Below are 17,917 nucleotides of genomic sequence, written 5' to 3' on the forward strand. Positions count from 1 at the left end.
CTGCTCTGTGTTTATATCATTTGTCAGGTTTTGTTTTGCGCTGATGAAACGTGGATCTCTGCCTTGCATGACCGGTGGTACGTTGTGTCGCTCAGAGAGAGGGTTCTAAACCCCCAGGGACGGGGAACGTAGGGGAACCGGGGCGATGGAACCGCATGTTTACCGTGTTGAAACATGGGAAGCCATCACGATGCACAGCGATGCATTCTGGGTAGCGATACACACACGTTTCAGCCTTTCTTTAATCTGTCACCACCTCTCAGAATGACCTCTGAATGAATAAATGAATTTGAAAACACCCCCGGGAGGACGAATCATGTTGTCATTTAGCGTGTTGTTGGTGTCTCCTAGGAGACACAAGTTGTGGCTCAGAGGAGGACAGTGGAGCGGCCCGGGACAGACCCCCGTCCCACGCCCTGTCCCCCATATACGAGCTCCAGGGTCTGGGTCTGGACCCGGGGCGCACGGACGCAACGCGGGGGGGTGAAGAGGAGCAGGAGGAGGAGGAGGAGCAGGAGGAGGAGCAGCAGGAGGAGCAGGAGGAGGAGCAGGAGGAGGAGCAGGAGGAGGAGCAGGAGGAGGAGGAGGAGCAGGAGGAGCAGGAGGAGCAGGAGGAGGAGGAGGAGGAGGAGGAGGAGGAGCAGGAGGAGGAGGAGGAGCAGCAGCAGGAGGAGGAGGAGGAGCAGGAGGAGGAGTTTGCCGAGCGGGACTGGTCCCTCCTCCACCAGCTCCTGTCGGAGCAGGAGTCCAGTCTGGGCGTGATGAGCCCGGTCCCCGAGGAGCTGAACCTGGCCCAGTACCTCATCAAGCAGACGCTGTCGCTGGCGCGCGACGGCCCCGCGGCCTGCCACGCCCCGCCCCCGGAGAAGGAGGGCTTCCAGCGCTGGGCGGAGCTCATCTCCCCCCCCGCCGACGACTCCCCCAGCAGCATCACGGTCACCAGCTACTCCCCCGAGGACGCAGCCTCCCCGCAGGGGGAGTGGACCATCCTGGAGCTGGAGACCCACCACTGACCTCCAGAGACCCACCACTGACCTCCAGGGACCCCCCACTGACCTCCAGAGACCCGACACTGACCTCCAGAGACCCACCACTGACCTCCAGAGACCCACCACTGACCTCCAGAGACCCACCACTGACCTCCAGAGACCCACCACTGACCTCCAGACCCACCACTGACCTCCAGAGACCCACCACTGACCTCCAGAGACCCACCACTGACCTCCAGAGACCCACCACTGACCTCCAGAGACCCGACACTGACCTCCAGAGACCCACCACTGACCTCCAGAGACCCACCAGTGACCTTCACTAACCTCCCCTGACCTTCAGAGACACACCACTGACCTTCAAAGACGTTGACCTTTGGAGACCCACCACTGACCTTCAGGGAGCAGCACTGACCTCCAGAGACAGTGAACTCCAGAGACACTGACCTCCAAAAGCCAGTTCCACCACTGACCTTCAGGGAGCACCAATGACCTTCAGCACCGTTCCGCCCCCTGGCTCCACCCCCTGACCGACGCCCCCTGGTGTTCACCCGGGACCCTGCGGCAGTGTGTCTGAGCCCCCCAGGACCCCGGGGACTGGCCCCCCCAGGACGCGGGGGTCTGCACCCCGGGGACAGGCCCCCCCAGGACCCCGGGGTCTGGCCCCCCAGGACCCCGGGGACTGGCCCCCCCAGGACCCCGGGGGTCTGGACCGGGGCGAGGAGGCCCTGCATGTGGACCTTATGTACATTTGTCTTGTGGTCAAAGCTCTTTAACGATTGGCTGAGGGGCGTGTTCTTTCATATACTGGAGATAAGATGCATTTGTACATGAATAATATCAATATTAAACCTTCTTATTTATGACTCGGCAACAACGGCTCTGCAAGATATTCCCAGGCTACAGAGAGGCGTGTTAGTGGTGTAGGGGCGCCTCTACCCATGCTGTAAGGCAGTGGTTCTCAAATGGGGGTACGCGTACCCATATGGGTCCTTTGGAGTAATGCAAGGGGTCCTCGGAAGATAAAAAAAAAAAAAGAAGCCAGTTCATTTTTTGTGGTTGAAATGTAAATCTTAAAACACGAGAAAGGAGAATCCCTGAAAAAGAAAGCCTTCCAGAAACATCAAAATGTCGTCAGTTTAAGGTGAATATATTTCAATGGGGGTCACCTCTACATGCTCTGACCCTCCCCTGGCATTGTGTTTCTTTTGTGGGGAGAAATAAGCCAACAGTTACATGAAGCACAGGCCCATGTATCTTACTAAATTGTGAGTATTTGCACCCTTTTAATATTCATGTTTACACTGCCAAATAGAAAGCACATACATTATTGATGTAAATTTTATTATTTTTTCAACCCAAAAGATTTTGAGCCAGTGAAGGGGGTAAATATAAAATATATAAATATATATCTTAGTACACTAGTAGAAAAGGTTAGAGAACCACTGCTATAAGGCATGGTGAGATCTTCTGGCTGTGAGTGGGAGAAGCCCAATGCGTCACCAGTCTGAACCGTCTGAACCTAGAGGAGCCCTATTGCACCACCTGGTGTGACGTCGGTTAGCAACAACCAACCTTCACTGTCCGGTAGGCTGATCGTCTACCCATCATGCATCTGGCTGGACACTCCCCCCTGTGATGTCACTCATGGGCACGTCTATAAAAGGCTTGTAGGCGTGGCTACGATATACCGCAGCGTGTGAGATGAAGACTTATGAACACATTGAAAGGTTCATGTGAAATAAATTGGAAGAACTTGATGACATGTCTTCAAGAGCGTTTATTATTCACTTTGCTGCGTAGTTGAACATGAATTCATGACAGACATTCATAGAGAAGGCTTAGAGGAATACATTTTATTTTGAGTCAAACACAAGGGTGATTACATCATATCAAACATTCCAACTTCTACAATATCTTTGCAATAAAAAAAAGTGATTGTTCTTTTATTTTAAAGTATTGATTATAGGACTTTTCCGCAACATTCATATAAACCCTGTGGAAATATTTGTAATAATTAATATGTAGTAACAAAGCGTATAAATCTATAACTAGAAATAATTTCTATACATAAAATCATTAAAATATTAATATAATTCCAAACATAAAAATTGAAAAAAATAGCCCCTAATAATAATAATGCAGGTTATTTATAGAGCACTTTACATTCGAAAATCTCAAAGTGCTATAGAGTTTCAAAGAAAAAAAAACCCTAAGGCGTTACCATTAAAAGAATAACAATAATTTATAATAATTTTAAATTAAACCCACAATCCCGAAATCTTTAAATTTCTCTAATGACCTCTGACTTCTGTTTCTTGGACCTAGCTTCAACAACTTCATCTTTATCGTCAGATTAAGTTAAAATAAGGTTCTACAGTGTCTGATTATCTCGTTCGCCCTTAAATCCTCAGTAATGTATATGTTTATACTGTATGGTTGGTAAATTGATACCATATACATAAATCCAGAATGAACTTCTGGTTTAACAGATGGAGGATTATCTGTCGCTGCATTGGTTCCATCTAATGGTGTGAACTAGAACTGCACCGCTCGAACGAGCACGTTTTGATCATCTCACCTTCTCCAACACACGCATGACTCAACAAACATGACATTAGACTGCATCTGGAGTCAAGGGAAGATTATGACACATCTCAGAACTACAGCTTTGTTTTGTGGTCATGATTCATGTTAAACTGGCAGAGATGATGAAGTTATTCTCCTTCAAATACAATTCTCAAGCCAATCCTTGAGTAATGTCAGGAAGTGTTTGCTGATTAAGTGCGTGTGTCGGTGCGGCGTGGGCATCACAGATTGTAGGTTTTAATAAAGTTGGGTTTCCCAGCAACATTACAAACACTTGAACATTGTTGGCACCAGCATCTCCAAGATGTAACGGTTGAGGTCCCATCTCCCCCAGTCAAAATACTTTATCACCAAGAGGGCCCCGGCCTCTGATACCTCCAGAACACTGAGCTGGCAACTTAGGACCCAAGAACTGAATGCTTCAGCTAGCGCTAATGTTGCTACTGCTAATGTGGCTAGTGCTCATGTTGCTAGTGCTAATGTCGCTAGTGCTTATGTTAAAAGTGCTAATGTTAATAGTGCTAATGTTGGAGCTAGCATCACATGATATAATGATGCACACTAACATGGATATTTAACTTGCATAAAGTGTGTCGTAACATGTCCGTCATAACTTATATTTTGTAACATTAATATCAGAAGGGTACATGGGAACAGCTATGAAGTTTAAGGTACATGTTGTAACGTGTGGGTAGTAAGATGGATGTTGTAACATGTTGTACCATGTTTTACATGCTATAACATGTTTTAATATACTATAACATGTTCCACATGCTGTAACATGAGGCGGGTGGGCAGACAGGGGTGGGCGGGGCTAAGCAGCGCAGCGTGCAGGAGGACAGCATCATCAGCGATGACAGCCAATCAGTACACAGGCACGTTAAAGAACTCAAGATGGGGCTGGGGAGGAGAGCAGAGGGATGAGCCGGGGGCGGGGTTAAGGGGTTTAGGGTTTAAGGGTTTGGGGTTACGTCGTGCTCCCTGAGTTAAGGCCCTGACACTGGAGAGGTCTTCTCAGGCGAACTCTCAGGGGAATGCATGCAGTTAGGGTTTGACTTAAGTCTGAAGGGAAGGTTACGACAACTTTCATAACTTTGACCTTCACCTTAAAGTGAAGGTTAAACATAAGTTTAATCTACACTTTAATGTGAAGTTTAAACCTAACTTTAACCTTGACTTTTAGGTGAAGGTTACACTTATGTTTAACCTTGACTTTAAGGTTAAGGTCAAAGTTATGAAGGCTGCTGTTTCTGGCCAGATGTTATGCTAACGTTGTTATTTAAGGGAAATGGGAAACTGAGGACAATTATCAATTATAAGGGAGAAGTTAAACATGAACGGATTAGGAGACGCATTCCGGGAGGCCTTAGACCAACACCGACCACCGCCACCGGGTGGGCCATGTGGCGCCATGGCAACCGGAGGGAAGACCGGACCAGACCGGACCAGACCAGACCAGACCAGACTAGACTAGACTAAACTAGTCCAGACCAGACCGGACTAGACTGGACCAGGTGGGACTAGGTTGAGCGGGGGGGGGGGGGGATCCTACAACCACACACACAGAGTATTCACCTCAGAGGTCTAATTCTGGAATAGACCTGAGGATTCTGAGGCCATATTTGGCACCAGGACACCTGTGATGAGAGACAGACAGGAGCTCAGTGACGAGAGACAAGACAGGAGCTCGGTGACAAGAGACAGACGGGAGCTCATTGACGCGGTCATCTTCACCCTGTGAGCTGAGAGACCTAACATCGCCTACCATCCAACCCCTGGTTTAACACCAGCACTGGGAGACAGAGCGCTGACTGGGAGGCCAGCTCTGACTGGGAGACCAGCCCAGACTGGGAGACAGAGCTCAGACTGGGAGACCAGCTCTGACTGGGAGACCAGCCCTGACTGGGAGACCAGCTCTGACTGGGAGACCAGCTCTGACTGGGAGACAGAGCTCTGACTGGGAGACAGAGCTCTGACTGGGAGACCAGCTCTGACTGGGAGACCAGCTCTGACTGGGAGACCAGCTCTGACTGGGAGACAGAGCTCTGACTGGGAGACAGAGCTCTGACTGGGAGACCAGCTCTGACTGGGAGACCAGCTCTGACGAGGCTTTCTGGGCCTGCCGCCGTGCCACTGAGGATTATTTAAATAGTTTGGGCTAAATCTCCTGCGGTATTTCTCCCCCATGAGGTTTAGGTCTAGGGCCTTAAACACACTCTGATGAGATCTGGGACCTCTAAACAAGCTCTGTTTAGGTTTTAGGTTTTAGTTCCAGGACCTCTATACACACTCTGTTGAGGTTTTAGGTTTTAGTTCCAGAACCTTATAGATGCTTCTGAGGTGTTTGAGGTCACGGACATTAAACTTCTATCAGCTAAAGGAGTATAGTTCATAGGAGCTTTTTCTCCAAAACAGTAAACATTCTTGAATCTACAAAAACATATTTTCACATAATATCAAATGCCAAATCAAGACAGTTAATTATGTATTCAATTCTCAAATACTAATGCATTGTTAAACCATTGTTATAATGATGCGTGAGAATCGGAATGAATTGTATGCAAAAGTTAGCATGTTAGTAAAACGGTAGAAGGAAAAGCCGGTGGAGTGTGCCGGAGGTTAGCTTCATACGGGGAGAGAAACACTGAAACATGCAGTTAGGAGTCACAGCGGCCATTTGCATCGCAGTAACAGTCTTGTGTTTACCGGTTAAACAACACAGCTGTCAGTAGCTCCATGCTAACAGTCTTGTGTTTACCGGTTAAACTACACAGCTGTCAGTGGCTCCATGCTAACACAGCACTCGTTAGCATCATGCTAGCAGTAATTACCCGTCGTCTGGGCGGAGCCTTGCCCTCTGACCTTTACATGATCTCATCATGGGCCAGACCTCCCCAGTCATCGTTCTGTTTTACAAAATACAGACATCAACGATTCAGCCAATCGGAGAGAGCGCCCTGGCTTTACATAAAGACGGACAACCAATGAGAGAGCTGCTTGGCCCTACATCAACAGATTCGGCCGATCGTACAGTTGTTCCGTTTATCAAGGCCTCCCTCAGACGGCCTGCAATGTTGCGTCATATTGCCATACATGGTCGGCCCAGAGGGACATGCGGTCTGGCCCCAGGGACAGACCGGAGGACGGTGGGTTCAAAGAGTCTGGCTTTATAAAGTCTCATTGTTCCCAGTCGTCCGGCTCTGCGTGGGGAACAGCGGGGGTCTTAGGATACGACCCACAATGCACCATTCAGCAGGACAATGCCTGAGCCCACTCACTCACACAGGCTTTGTCTGCATTTCCCCCAAATAAACACAAGTAATCACAGTCCAGAGGGTCCGTTTGGTTTGGAGTCGCCCTTAGACCTGGTCAGTACTACAGTACTACTACCGTTCTACTACAGTACTGAAGTAGTACTGTAGTACCAAAATACTGCTACCGTACCAAAGGAGTACTACAGTACGGCTGCAGTACCACATTACTACTACATTACTGCTACAGTAATACTACAGTACTACTACAGCCCTAACTGTAGTCCCAGTCTCCCAGTACTCCCAGTCTCCCAGTCCTCCCCTGGTCCCAGTCTCCCAGTACCCCCCTGGTCCCAGTCTCCCAGTCCTCCCAGTCTCCCAGTCCTCCCAGTCTCCCAGTCCCCCTGGTCCCAGTCCCCCCCTGGTCCCAGTCCCCCCCTGGTCCCAGTGTCCCAGTCCTCCCCTGGTCCCAGTCACCCTCTGGTCCCAGTGTCCCAGTCCTCCCCTTGTCCCAGTCTCCCAGTCCTCCCAGTCTCCCAGTCCTCCCAGTCCCCCTGGTCCCAGTCCCCCCCTGGTCCCAGTCCCCCCCTGGTCCCAGTGTCCCAGTCCTCCCCTGGTCCCAGTCCCCCCCTGGTCCCAGTGTCCCAGTCCTCCCCTGGTCCCAGTCCCCCTCTGGTCCCAGTGTCCCAGTCCTCCCCTGGTCCCAGTCCTCCCAGTCCTCCCCTAGTCCCAGTCCTCCCCTGGTCCCAGTGTCCCAGTCCCCCCAGTCTCCCAGTCGTCCCTGGTCCCAGTCTCCCAGTCCTCCCAGTCCCCCCAGTCTCCCAGTCGTCCCTGGTTATTGGCCGGTTATTGGCTGATAGGATTATGTGCTAACACAGGGGCTCTGCTCTGTTGATAAGGAGGCTAACAGGAAGCGGGTTATTTAGTAGCTCTTCAGACAATAGGCGCTCTGTTCCCGACCAGCGGCTCGCACACCAACACCCTCACCGGCCCGAGATGCTCTCTCACTCGCCGACTTAAATTACTCATTTTGCCGCTGTCCTCATCGTCCGAACAGTGCAGCCCTTATTTAAGATCTCATCCGTCTTTCAATATCATGAGCCACACACCCAAAAGGGTTTATTAACCCCGACCGGTATGTCGCCTGGCCCATCCCTGGTCCATACCTCCTCTGTTCCACCCCTGAGTTGATCCCCTACTCTCAGACACGGCGCGCTACAGAGGCTCAGCTCAGGAGGTAGAGCGGGATGACTGCTAACCGGAAGGTTGCTAGTTTGATCCCCGGCTCCTCCTAGCCGAGTGTGGAGGTGTCCCTGAGCGAGACGCCTCACCCTGACTGCTCCTGACCAGCTGGCTGTCGCCCTGCGGGGCCGACTCCGCCGTCGGTGTGTGAATGTGTGTATGATCCGTTGTAAATCGCTTTGGATGGAAGCGTCAGCTCAATGCCCTGAATGTGAGGTCCGTCCCTGAGAGGAGCCACTCCTCTCAGCGAGCACGCTCCACGGAGCCGGAGGCTACACCTCAGAGCTCCGGACCCCTGAACACTGACTCCATTGTGTGACGCCGGTCTTATTAAAATCCATCAGAATTCCACTTCAGGATTATCTGAGCTGTTTGATGAAGATTAGAGAGCGCTCAGAGGCTTTGGTTACCTCTCGTCTAATCCCTCGGTTCTCTTAAGACGCAAACGTGTACGATAGCAGGGAAACTTATTCTGCTGGAGACGATGGCGTGTGATTGGTTGAATGCGATAAAGTGAATCTTGCAGGAGTGTTGGGTTAGTGGGTCCAGGGGTTAGAGGGCAGGATTTAAGGGTCGGTCAGCAGGTAGAGGGAAGAGTAACATAGCAGCACTATCAACATGTACTAAACCAGTAAGACCAGTAACAGTGAAGCGTGTTTCTAACATGATGTACTGGTATGTTCTTAGTCAAGCGTGTTCATAACATGTTGTACTGGTTATTCTTGGAGAGGCTTGTTGGTAACATGCTGATGTACTGGTTTGTTCTAACATGTTGACTGGTATGTTGTTGGTAACATGTTGAGGCGCTGCTATGTTGAGGTCTACATCTAGAGTGATTCTACACCGGGACGAGGCCGGTGCTACATCGAGGGTTAACTCAGGACTACTGCGGTTAGAGAGAGGTCTTCAATAGCTACTGTACCTGGAAAGAGACGCATCTGAAAGTCTATGTTCTGTGAATCACAAGAGAGGCAGTGAAGGGAGGCAGAGGGAGGCACGGCGAACACATCGCAGGGCTCCAGATGTTCACCCAGGGATTAAAGGAGCTGATCTGATCAGGACCTACTGCCCAGAACGCCTGGCTGATAGAGGGACAAGAGGACGGGGAAGATCGGCCGTCTTAACGTAGGACATAACGCACGTTAACACCGACCGATCGACGGCCAGGATGGCTGGCCTCACTAAGGAACTGATACAAAGCATGCTGTTCCTGCTATATATCTGGATCGATGTATACCAGATCTATATCTCTGGATAGATGTATACCAGATCTATATCTCTGGATAGATGTATACCAGATCTATATCTCTGGATAGATGTATACCAGATCTATATCTCTGGATAGATGTATACCAGATCTATATAGATAGATGTATACCAGATCTATATATCGACATAGATGTATACCAGATCTATATCGACATAGATGCATAGATCTATATATCTAGATAGATTTATACAATAGCTATATATGCAGATAGATGTATAGATCTATATATGTAGATAGATGTATAGATCTATGTATCTAGATAGATGTATACCAGATCTATATGTAGATAGATGCATAGATCTATATCTCTAGATAGATGTTTACCATAGCTATATATCTAGATAGATGTATAGACCTAGAGTGGGGACAGACAGTCAGTCAGACAGACGGCTCTCACCTCCTGCAGCTGGTCGGCCTGCTCGATGGCCTTCAGGACGCTCTTCTTGGACGTTTCCTGGGCCTCTCCGCCCAGCAGGAACTCGTCCAGGATGAAGTAGGCCTTCTCAAAGTTAAAGATGATGTCCAGCTCACACACCTGGTCAGGACAGAGACATCCTGTTAGTGTGACATCACATCCTGTTAGTGTGACACCACATCCTGCTGCTGTTACACCGCATCCTGTTAGTGTGACATCACATCCTGTTAGTGTGACACCACATCCTGTTAGTGTTGTACCACATCCTGTTAGTGTGACACCACATCTTGTTAGTGTGACACCACATCCTGTTAGTGTGACACCACATCCTGTTAGTGTGACACCACATCCTGTTAGTGTGACACCACATCCTGTTGGTGTGACACCACATCCTGTTAGTGTGACACCACATCCTGTTAGTGTGACACCACATCCTGTTAGTGTGACACCACATCCTGTTAGTGTGACACCACATCCTGTTAGTGTGACACAACATCCTGCTGCTGTGACACCACATCCTGTTAGTGTGACACCACATCCTGTTAGTGTGACACCACATCCTGTTAGTGTGACACCACATACGTATCAGTAGTAGTATTAGTCTTGTTACAGGGCACACCGTTACATTAGTATCCGTAGTGGTATTCTCAGTAGTTGTAGCATCAGTATTGCTGTATTGTTGTGGGTGTGGTCTCAGATGGAGCCGTCAGGGTGCTGCTCCCTGATTGGCTGGCGGTGGGAGGAGGCGGGACTCACGCTGCCGAAGTACTTGTCGAGCAGCTCCACGTAGCGGTGGATGACCTCCAGGGTGATCAGCTCGTTGTCCTGCTCCTCGATGGCACAGCAGAAGTACAGGCTGGCGTATCTACGGCAACCACAACACACCAGCCAATCACATCACCGGGACGACGACCGACCTCTGAACATGACCAGACCGGCTCCGCCCCCTGAAGCTCCGCCCTCCTAGCCTGGGCCTCGTTCATCAGTTCATCATTCATCAGTTCATCATTCATCAGTTCATCGTTCATCAGTTCATCATTCATCAGTTCAGCTCCCCCCCCCCCCCCACCGACCTCTTGTAGACCACCTTCAGGTCCCCCCCCCCACAGACCTCTTGTAGACCACCTTCAGGTCCCCCCCCCACCGTCCACAGACCTCTTGTAGACCACCTTCAGGTCCCCCCCCCCCCCCCCACCGACCTCTTGTAGACCACCTTCAGGTCCCCCCCCCCCCCACAGACCTCTTGTAGACCACCTTCAGGTCCCCCCCCCCCCCACAGACCTCTTGTAGACCACCTTCAGGTCCCCCCTCCCCCACAGACCTCTTGTAGACCACCTTCAGGTCCCCCCCCCCCACAGACCTCTTGTAGACCACCTTCAGGTCCCCCCCCCCACAGACCTCTTGTAGACCACCTTCAGGTCCCCCCCCCACAGACCTCTTGTAGACCACCTTCAGGTCCCCCCCCACAGACCTCTTGTAGACCACCTTCAGGTCCCCCCCCCCCCCACAGACCTCTTGTAGACCACCTTCAGGTCCCCCCCCCCACAGACCTCTTGTAGACCACCTTCAGGTCCCCCCCCCCACAGACCTCTTGTAGACCACCTTCAGGTCCCCCCCCCCACAGACCTCTTGTAGACCACCTTCAGGTCCCTCCACTCCAGGAAGCTGCACATCTTGGCCTTGCGTCCCAGGATGGTCTGCACCAGCTCGCGGCCCAGCCGCCTCTTCTCCTGGTCGCCCAGCGGGACGTACCACTTCTGCAGGCGCAGCTTCCCCTGGCGGCTGAACAGCAGCATGAAGCGCATCTGGAGAGGAGCAGAGAGGTGGAGCAGAGAGGTGGAGCAGAGAGGTGGAGCAGAGAGGTGGAGCAGAGAGGTGGAGCAGAGCTGAAGGACAGAGCTGAAGAACGGAGCTGAGCTTCAACTCTGAAGAACATCTCCACGTGTTGTCCTTGTCCACAAGGTTTTCGTTCATCGTTCATCATTATATTTTGGAAAACATCTTCATGTACACATTTTCAAATACTTTTTCAGTGATATCTTTCGACAATAAAATAGTTACTTATATTAAAAACCTCTTTAAAGGTAAACTTGATGATCATGAACATTAAGCCATTTGAGAGGTCATTAACATATTGCCTGCATTTCCTAGACCGTGTGTGTGTGTGTGTGTGTGTGTGTGTGTGTGTGTGTGTGTGTGTGTGTGTGTGTGTGTGTGTGTGTGGTGTGTGTGTGTGTGTGTGTGTGTGTGTGTGTGTGTATCTGTCTGTCTGTCTGTCTGTCTGTCTGTCTGTCTGTCTGTCTGTCTGTCTGTCTGTCTGTCTGTCTGTCTGTCTGTCTGTCTGTCGATTAGAAAACACTTGAGCAGAATACCAGACAATCTTGAACGCATGCCTATTATTATTCATAACTAAGTTATCATTCATAACTATGAATACATAAGGTTGAGGTGAAACGGCAGTAGGCTAAGTAAAGCGCCAATGACCCGCGGGGTAACGGGACGTGTTCAGCGGTCGCAAACGGAATAACGAAGTGACTATTAATCCACTTTAAATACGACTACGGTCTCACAGTTGGTTACTTCCCGATTTAAAAACGGTATTAATATTAGTGTAGATCTCTTACCTTGACGGGTAATTCTGGATTCTGTCTGCAGGGAATTAAAGACGCGCACCATGAGGCTCACTTCTCTCTGCAGCCATTGGCTCACGGCTCTCCGACAAGACGTCGCTGATTGGCCGCATGCCTCTGTCGATCCCGCCTCTCTTTTGTTTATAATCGGTCCTGAGCGTTTGATTGGTCGTCGCGTACGTCGATCAAAGGAACGGATTTAGAGGATTCCTGCAGGACGCTGTTATGGAGAAGAGTTTTATAAAGTTTGATCCGGATGATTTGCTCCGATTTACTTTGATAATAAAGATAAAGAGTTTCTGTGTGTTAAACAGTGCGTGTTGGTGGGTGTGTTGACCCATTTGTGCGTGTGTGTGTGTGTGTGTGTGTGTGTGTGTGTGTGTGTGTGTGTGTGTGTGTGTGTGTGTGTGTGTGTGTGTGTGTGCGTGCGTGCGTGCGTGCGTGTGTGTGCGCGTGTGTGTGTGTTGATTTGTTCCGTTAACTGATAATAAAGATTATGTTCATTGTTGGGGTTGATATTGATTGTGTATTGCATCAAGGGGAATATGAACATGTAGTTTATTAACATGTATTAATTTATCCATGCAAGACATTGGTCTTCATTGTAGAATCAGAATCAGATTCGGAGGTACTTCTATTACAAATTATTGTACTCAAGAGTACAGTTCTTAGGCTGGGTTCCTCAACAGCCGCATAGCAGCAACAATACATGATAAATTAAATAATAAGCAAAAATGAAAAGATGTATAAATAAGTTTCAGCATAGATCACAATAATAATTAATAATAATCATAAAATAAAGTAAATAATAGTAAGAGAGACTAAGAGAGTGGTAATAAGTACTAGTAATGAGGTGTTAAGTGTGGTGTAAAGTGTTCCGGTGGTAGTAGATGCCCGGGTTGATTCTAGTGACTGAACTGAGTCCTGTCAGCGAGCCAGCGGAGCGCATTACCGCACACGAGCTGTGGTGTCTTAAAGTAATCCTCTCCTCACTGCCTCTCCTCTCCCGCTCCTCCAGGAGACACTTCTCTCTCCCGTCCGGCTACAGCATGCAGCTCCCGGTCCGAGTCCTCCTGGTTCTAGGTCTGCTGCTGCTATCCCAGGGTAAGACGCTGGTACAGTAGGATAGTATAATGTAGGGTATAGTATAGGGTAAGATGGAGTTAAGGACCCCCTAGGAGTTAATCGTAAAAAAAGTGCTAAAAATGTCACTCTCTCTCTCTCTCTCTCTCTCTCTCTCTCTCTGAACATGGTAATGTAAGGCTTTAGACTTCCATGTGATGTCCATCTTTATTTATGTAACTGTCCATTTTTCATGCATGCCTTGTCTATGCGGCAGTCTTCGTGTCTGTCCACTGCCAAGAGGTAAGAGGAGACAGACAGACAACCGATAAGTCGTTAACGTCCTCATTTAGAACAAACTCCCAAAAGTGGTAGAAAAGTCTCTGTGTGTCTCTTTCTCTCTCACCCCCCCTCTCTCTCTCTCTCTCTTTCTCTCCCCCTCCCCCCCTCTCTCTCTCTCTCTGTCTGTCTGTCTGTCTGTCTGTCTGTCTGTCTGTCTGTCTGTCTGTCTGTCTGTCTGTCTGTCTGTCTTCTCTCCCCATCATCATCATCTTCATCATCATCCCCCCCCCCCTCAGGAGGAGGAGGGAAACCAGGAAGAGGAGCAGCTGCCCCAACAGGAGGAGCTGGAGCAGGAGGAGGTGCAGCAGGTGGAGGAGGTGCAGCAGGTGGAGGAGGTGCAGCAGGTGGAGGAGGAGGAGGTGAAGGAGGTGGAGGAGGAGGTGCAGCAGGTGGAGGAGGAAGAGGAGGAGGAGGAGGAGGAGGTGGAGGAGGTGCAGCAGGTGGAGGAGGAGGAGGAGGAGGTGGAGGAGGAGAAGGAGGTCGAGGAGGTGCAGCAGGTGGAGGAGGCGTGGACCAGGGGGTCGGTGAAGGCGTGCACCTGCGACTGTGAGACCGCAGACCCCTTGACAGGGGGTCCCAGCATCACCTACCCCACCCTGCCCCCGGCCTCCCCGCAGGGCCCACCTCGGGACTGCATGCCAGGTAAGACCCCCCCCCCCCCCCAGTACCTAAACACCAGTACTCAGCAGTGTGCAGCGTCTAATCCTAGTTACCGTTGTTGTATACGGGGAATGGGTTAACCTAGTGACAGTTAGGTTAGGTAGCTCCACCGCTCTACCTGTGCCACCAGTTACTGCTAGCAGTTAGCTCTACCGCTCTACCTGTGCCACCAGTTACTGCTAGCAGTTAGCTCCACCGCTCTACCTGTGCCACCAGTTACTGCTAGCAGTTAGCTCCACCGCTCTACCTGTGCCACCAGTTACTGCTAGCAGTTAGCTCTACCTGTGCCACCAGTTACTGCTAGCAGTTAGCTCTACCGCTCTACCTGTGCCACCAGTTACTGCTAGCAGTTAGCTCTACCGCTCTACCTGTGCCACTAGCTACTGCTAGCAGTTAGCTCCACCGCTCTACCTGTGCCACTAGCTACTGCTAGCAGTTAGCTCCACCGCTCTACCTGTGGCACTAGCTACTGCTAGCAGTTAGCTCTACCGCTCTACCTGTGCCACTAGCTACTGCTAGAAGTTAGCTCCACCGCTCTACCTGTGCCACTAGCTACTGCTAGCAGTTAGCTCCCGACTGCCAAACATAAGGCGGTTCTCGTAGAAGGAGCTTTGACCCTTAAGACCTACGTATTAAAAATCTTCCAATAAAACAATGTTCCATCAAATATCACAGCTTTACAAGTCAGCGCCCGCGAGCCGAGACATACTTCTGGTGACTCTAGGGCAGGCTTATTCAAACTAGCGGCCCGTGGGCCAAATGCGGCCCCTCTTATTTTTTTTCTGGCCCGCATGAGGTTGCATGCAAAAAATGAAGGAGAAACATAGTTGCATGCAAATCAGGTTTCTGTGTGTAGCCGGTGATACTAGGCAGTATCAGTACCCCACAATCAGGAACTGGCATCACTTATTCTGACAATGTTTGGCTCAACCGATATGTGCGAGTCAAGCTTTTCTCATATGAATGCCATCAGAACAAGGGCACTTTGCTCCATGACCTATGAGAAGCTGCATTAGTGTCTCAGGATGAGCCAAACTAGGCAAACAGGGCAGTGCAATCTTTCTCACTGACTCACTGGCTCAAAATGTCTCGTATGTACAGTAGTTCTGTTTTGTGATGATTCAAACAACATGGTTGAATTCTAAATACGTGTCCAAAATATGTGAGAACAAAATCTTTCATAATGATACGATTAAAAGTGAAGAAGGAAGGAATGCGTCTGACAAGTTTATTCCATGTCGTAGTACTATATATATTAAGTTAACACTACTTTAAGTACGATTTATTTGTAGTGATTCATTCACGTAGTTTTACTCTGTTTGGCCCATGAACCCCCAGTGGTTTTCCTTTTCGGCCCACTTGTTAAGGAGGTTGAATAGCCCTGCTGTAGGGTCTCTCTGACCCAGAGACGGTCAACAGTAGGGTCCTCCGATACGATACCCGAATTGGATATTCCTCCGATACTGCCTAAAATGCAGCATTGGGTATCAGTTAGCACGCAGCTCTATGCACAGATCCAATACCGTCACATGACTCATTTACTACAGAGGCAGAGAACTTCCCGACACTACTGTGTAATGCTGCGCCCGTTAGCGGTCTGAGGTGGAAAGTCCGAACGGGAGACGGGTCATCTCCGACCTACCTGCGTTCGAGCTGCCACATCGTTAAAACATGGATGCTCACGCTTAACTTCAAGAATGAAATACATGCATAACAATATAGAATAAAATGTAAGAACAAGTGCTGCTAGTAGTTACAATGCTAGATGCTGTAGCGCTATATACTCGGTATCGGCCGAAGTCTACAGGGGGGTGGAGGTCTGGGTCTCTTTGGTCCTACCAGACCGGGACCAGAACCTGCTGACCCAGAGATGGTCCCGACAGGGGGGGTGGAGGTCTGGGTCTCTGTGGTCCTCCCAGGCCAGGACCCGGACCCAGCAGAGGTTCTGGTGGTGGATTATCCGACCCTGACGAGCGCCGGGTAATCTGATTACTGAGGCGGGGAGCAGCGAGGAGATTACAAGGAGCAGGAAGTAGGGCGTCCTCCACACGCGAGGAGGAGGTGGAGGAGGAGGAGGAGGAGGTGTTGGAGGAGGAAGAGGTGGAGGAGGAGGTGTTGGAGGAGGAAGAGGTGGAGGAGGTGGTGGTGGAGGAGGTGGAGGAGATGTTGGAGGAGTAAGGGGTGGAGGAGGAGGAGGTGGAGGAGGAGATGGTGGAGGAGGTGGAGGTGAGGGAGGTGGTGGTGGCGGTGGAGGAGGAGGAGGAGTTGGGGGAGGAGGAGGTGGGGGAGGAGGTGGAGGTGAGGGAGGTGGTGGAGGAGGAGATGGAGGTGGAGGAGGAGGAGGTGGAGGAGGAGGTGGAGGAGGCGTCAGCACGCCAGGCTGAGCAGTCGAACACAGATCTGTCAGAGCGGGGAGTCGGATCCCGGGCCACGGAGCAGCCCTCAGGGCACAGGGTCTGATGTGAGAGGATGTGTCAGAGGATTATAGTCAACCCTCCATGCTTCACCCCAACACATTTAAGGCCCCGTCCACACGAAGCCGATTTCATGGCGAAACCGCAAAGGTCTTGTACGGTTCGGCCTTCCGTCCACACGAAGCCGGCGAATCCGCTGACCGAAACCGCAAACTTCTGAAACCACCCTCGGAGGTGGTTTAAAATCTATCCGTTTCGTTTTGGTTTCGTGTGGACCGCCTGAAACCGACTGAAAACCGCAAACCATGACTTCATCGCCCCACCCCTCGACCTCCTAGCCAATGGCTCTTAAGCCCGCGGAGTCTCAGAAATCACAACAAAAAAGATGATGGCGGACTACAAGCTTGTAATAGTTCTGCAGCATATCATGTCCCTTGTTGGGTTGCTAAGCCATTATTTATTGAGAATCTAGTTCGCCATCGTAGAAGAGCTGTTTGTTTGTGTTGTTAGTGGTTCGGGGGGCAGCCTTTATGCGCATGCTCGCCTCTTCTTCTTCTGGATTTGTGTACCAGAAGCAGCGCCCCTTATGGGCCTGGAATGTTTACAACAGCGTTTCTACAGATCTATCCGGTTTCGCTTGGCTTCGTCTTTACGGAGATACTTCGAAACCGGATAGATCGAAACCGTAACGGTTTCGCCCGTTTCGGCTTCGTGTGGACGGGGCCTAACTCTCATCGTATGAGCAGTGTGTGTGTGTGTGTGTGTGTGTGTGTGTGTGTGTGTTTTGTTGAACAGTGTGTGTGTGTGTGTGTATGTTTGTGTGTGTGTGTTTACCAGTGTGTGTGTGTGTGTGTTTACCAATGTGTGCGTGTGTGTGTTTACCAGTGTGTGTGTGTGTGTGTTTACCAGTGTGTGTGTGTGTGTGTGTTTACCAGTGTGTGTGGGTGTGTGTGTGTTTACCAGTGTGTGTGTGAGTGTGTTTACCAGTGTGTGTGTGTGTGTGTGTGTGTGTTTACCAGTGTGTGTGTGTGTGTGTGAGTGTGTTTACCAGTG

The 17,917-nt window shown here is 50.3% G+C and overlaps 3 protein-coding genes across 9 annotated transcripts in view; 2 read left to right on the forward strand and 1 right to left on the reverse strand.

Moving 5' to 3' along the window:
* btbd8 (BTB domain containing 8) overlaps window positions 1–1,160 on the forward strand; it is a 28,980-nt gene extending 27,820 nt beyond the window's left edge. The window contains exons 20-21 of the mRNA XM_056604216.1: window positions 352–470; window positions 624–1,160. Coding sequence (XP_056460191.1) covers window positions 352–470; window positions 624–1,013 — 509 coding nt within the window. The 3' untranslated portion in view covers window positions 1,014–1,160. The remainder of the gene's footprint in view (window positions 1–351; window positions 471–623) is intronic.
* A 1,558-nt stretch (window positions 1,161–2,718) lies between these two features.
* Window positions 2,719–12,462, reverse strand: LOC130393150 (AP-1 complex subunit sigma-2-like). Of its 7 annotated transcripts, XM_056603750.1 has the most exons (7): window positions 12,381–12,462; window positions 11,383–11,561; window positions 10,513–10,621; window positions 9,739–9,876; window positions 8,994–9,024; window positions 5,154–5,215; window positions 2,720–4,478 (listed from the first exon to the last, which is right to left on the reverse strand). In XM_056603750.1, exons 2-6 carry the CDS (start codon window positions 11,559–11,561, stop codon window positions 5,163–5,165), a joined length of 510 nt encoding a protein of 169 aa, XP_056459725.1. In that variant the 5' UTR covers window positions 12,381–12,462; the 3' UTR covers window positions 2,720–4,478; window positions 5,154–5,162. The 7 variants fall into 7 exon arrangements, with proteins under 7 accessions (XP_056459726.1, XP_056459725.1, XP_056459728.1 ...); XM_056603753.1 differs by lacking the exon at window positions 5,154–5,215; XM_056603749.1 differs by having other exon boundaries at window positions 2,720–5,215.
* Window positions 12,463–13,715: 1,253 nt separating this feature from the next.
* Window positions 13,716–17,917, forward strand: part of LOC130392733 (retinoschisin-like) — a gene marked incomplete at its 5' end in the record, with an annotated part of 7,091 nt that continues 2,889 nt past the window's right edge. The window contains 2 exons of the mRNA XM_056603243.1: window positions 13,716–13,751; window positions 14,198–14,432. Coding sequence (XP_056459218.1) covers window positions 13,716–13,751; window positions 14,198–14,432 — 271 coding nt within the window. The remainder of the gene's footprint in view (window positions 13,752–14,197; window positions 14,433–17,917) is intronic.

The sequence above is a fragment of the Gadus chalcogrammus genome, chromosome 12 (assembly GCF_026213295.1).
Source record: "Gadus chalcogrammus isolate NIFS_2021 chromosome 12, NIFS_Gcha_1.0, whole genome shotgun sequence".
NCBI classification, from domain to species: Eukaryota; Metazoa; Chordata; class Actinopteri; order Gadiformes; family Gadidae; genus Gadus; species Gadus chalcogrammus.

Bases quoted from the DNA above. Each gene is read 5' to 3' on its own strand.
- LOC130393150 (XM_056603750.1), bottom strand. From the start codon at position 11,561: ATGCGCTTCATGCTGCTGTTCAGCCGCCAGGGGAAGCTGCGCCTGCAG. The intron at 9,877-10,512 runs GTGAGTCCCGCC...TGTCCTGACCAG, and splicing joins TCGACAAGTACTTCGGCAGC to GTGTGTGAGCTGGACATCAT. The intron at 9,025-9,738 runs GTGAGAGCCGTC...TGTGATTCACAG, and splicing joins AGGCCGACCAGCTGCAGGAG to AACATAGACTTTCAGATGCG.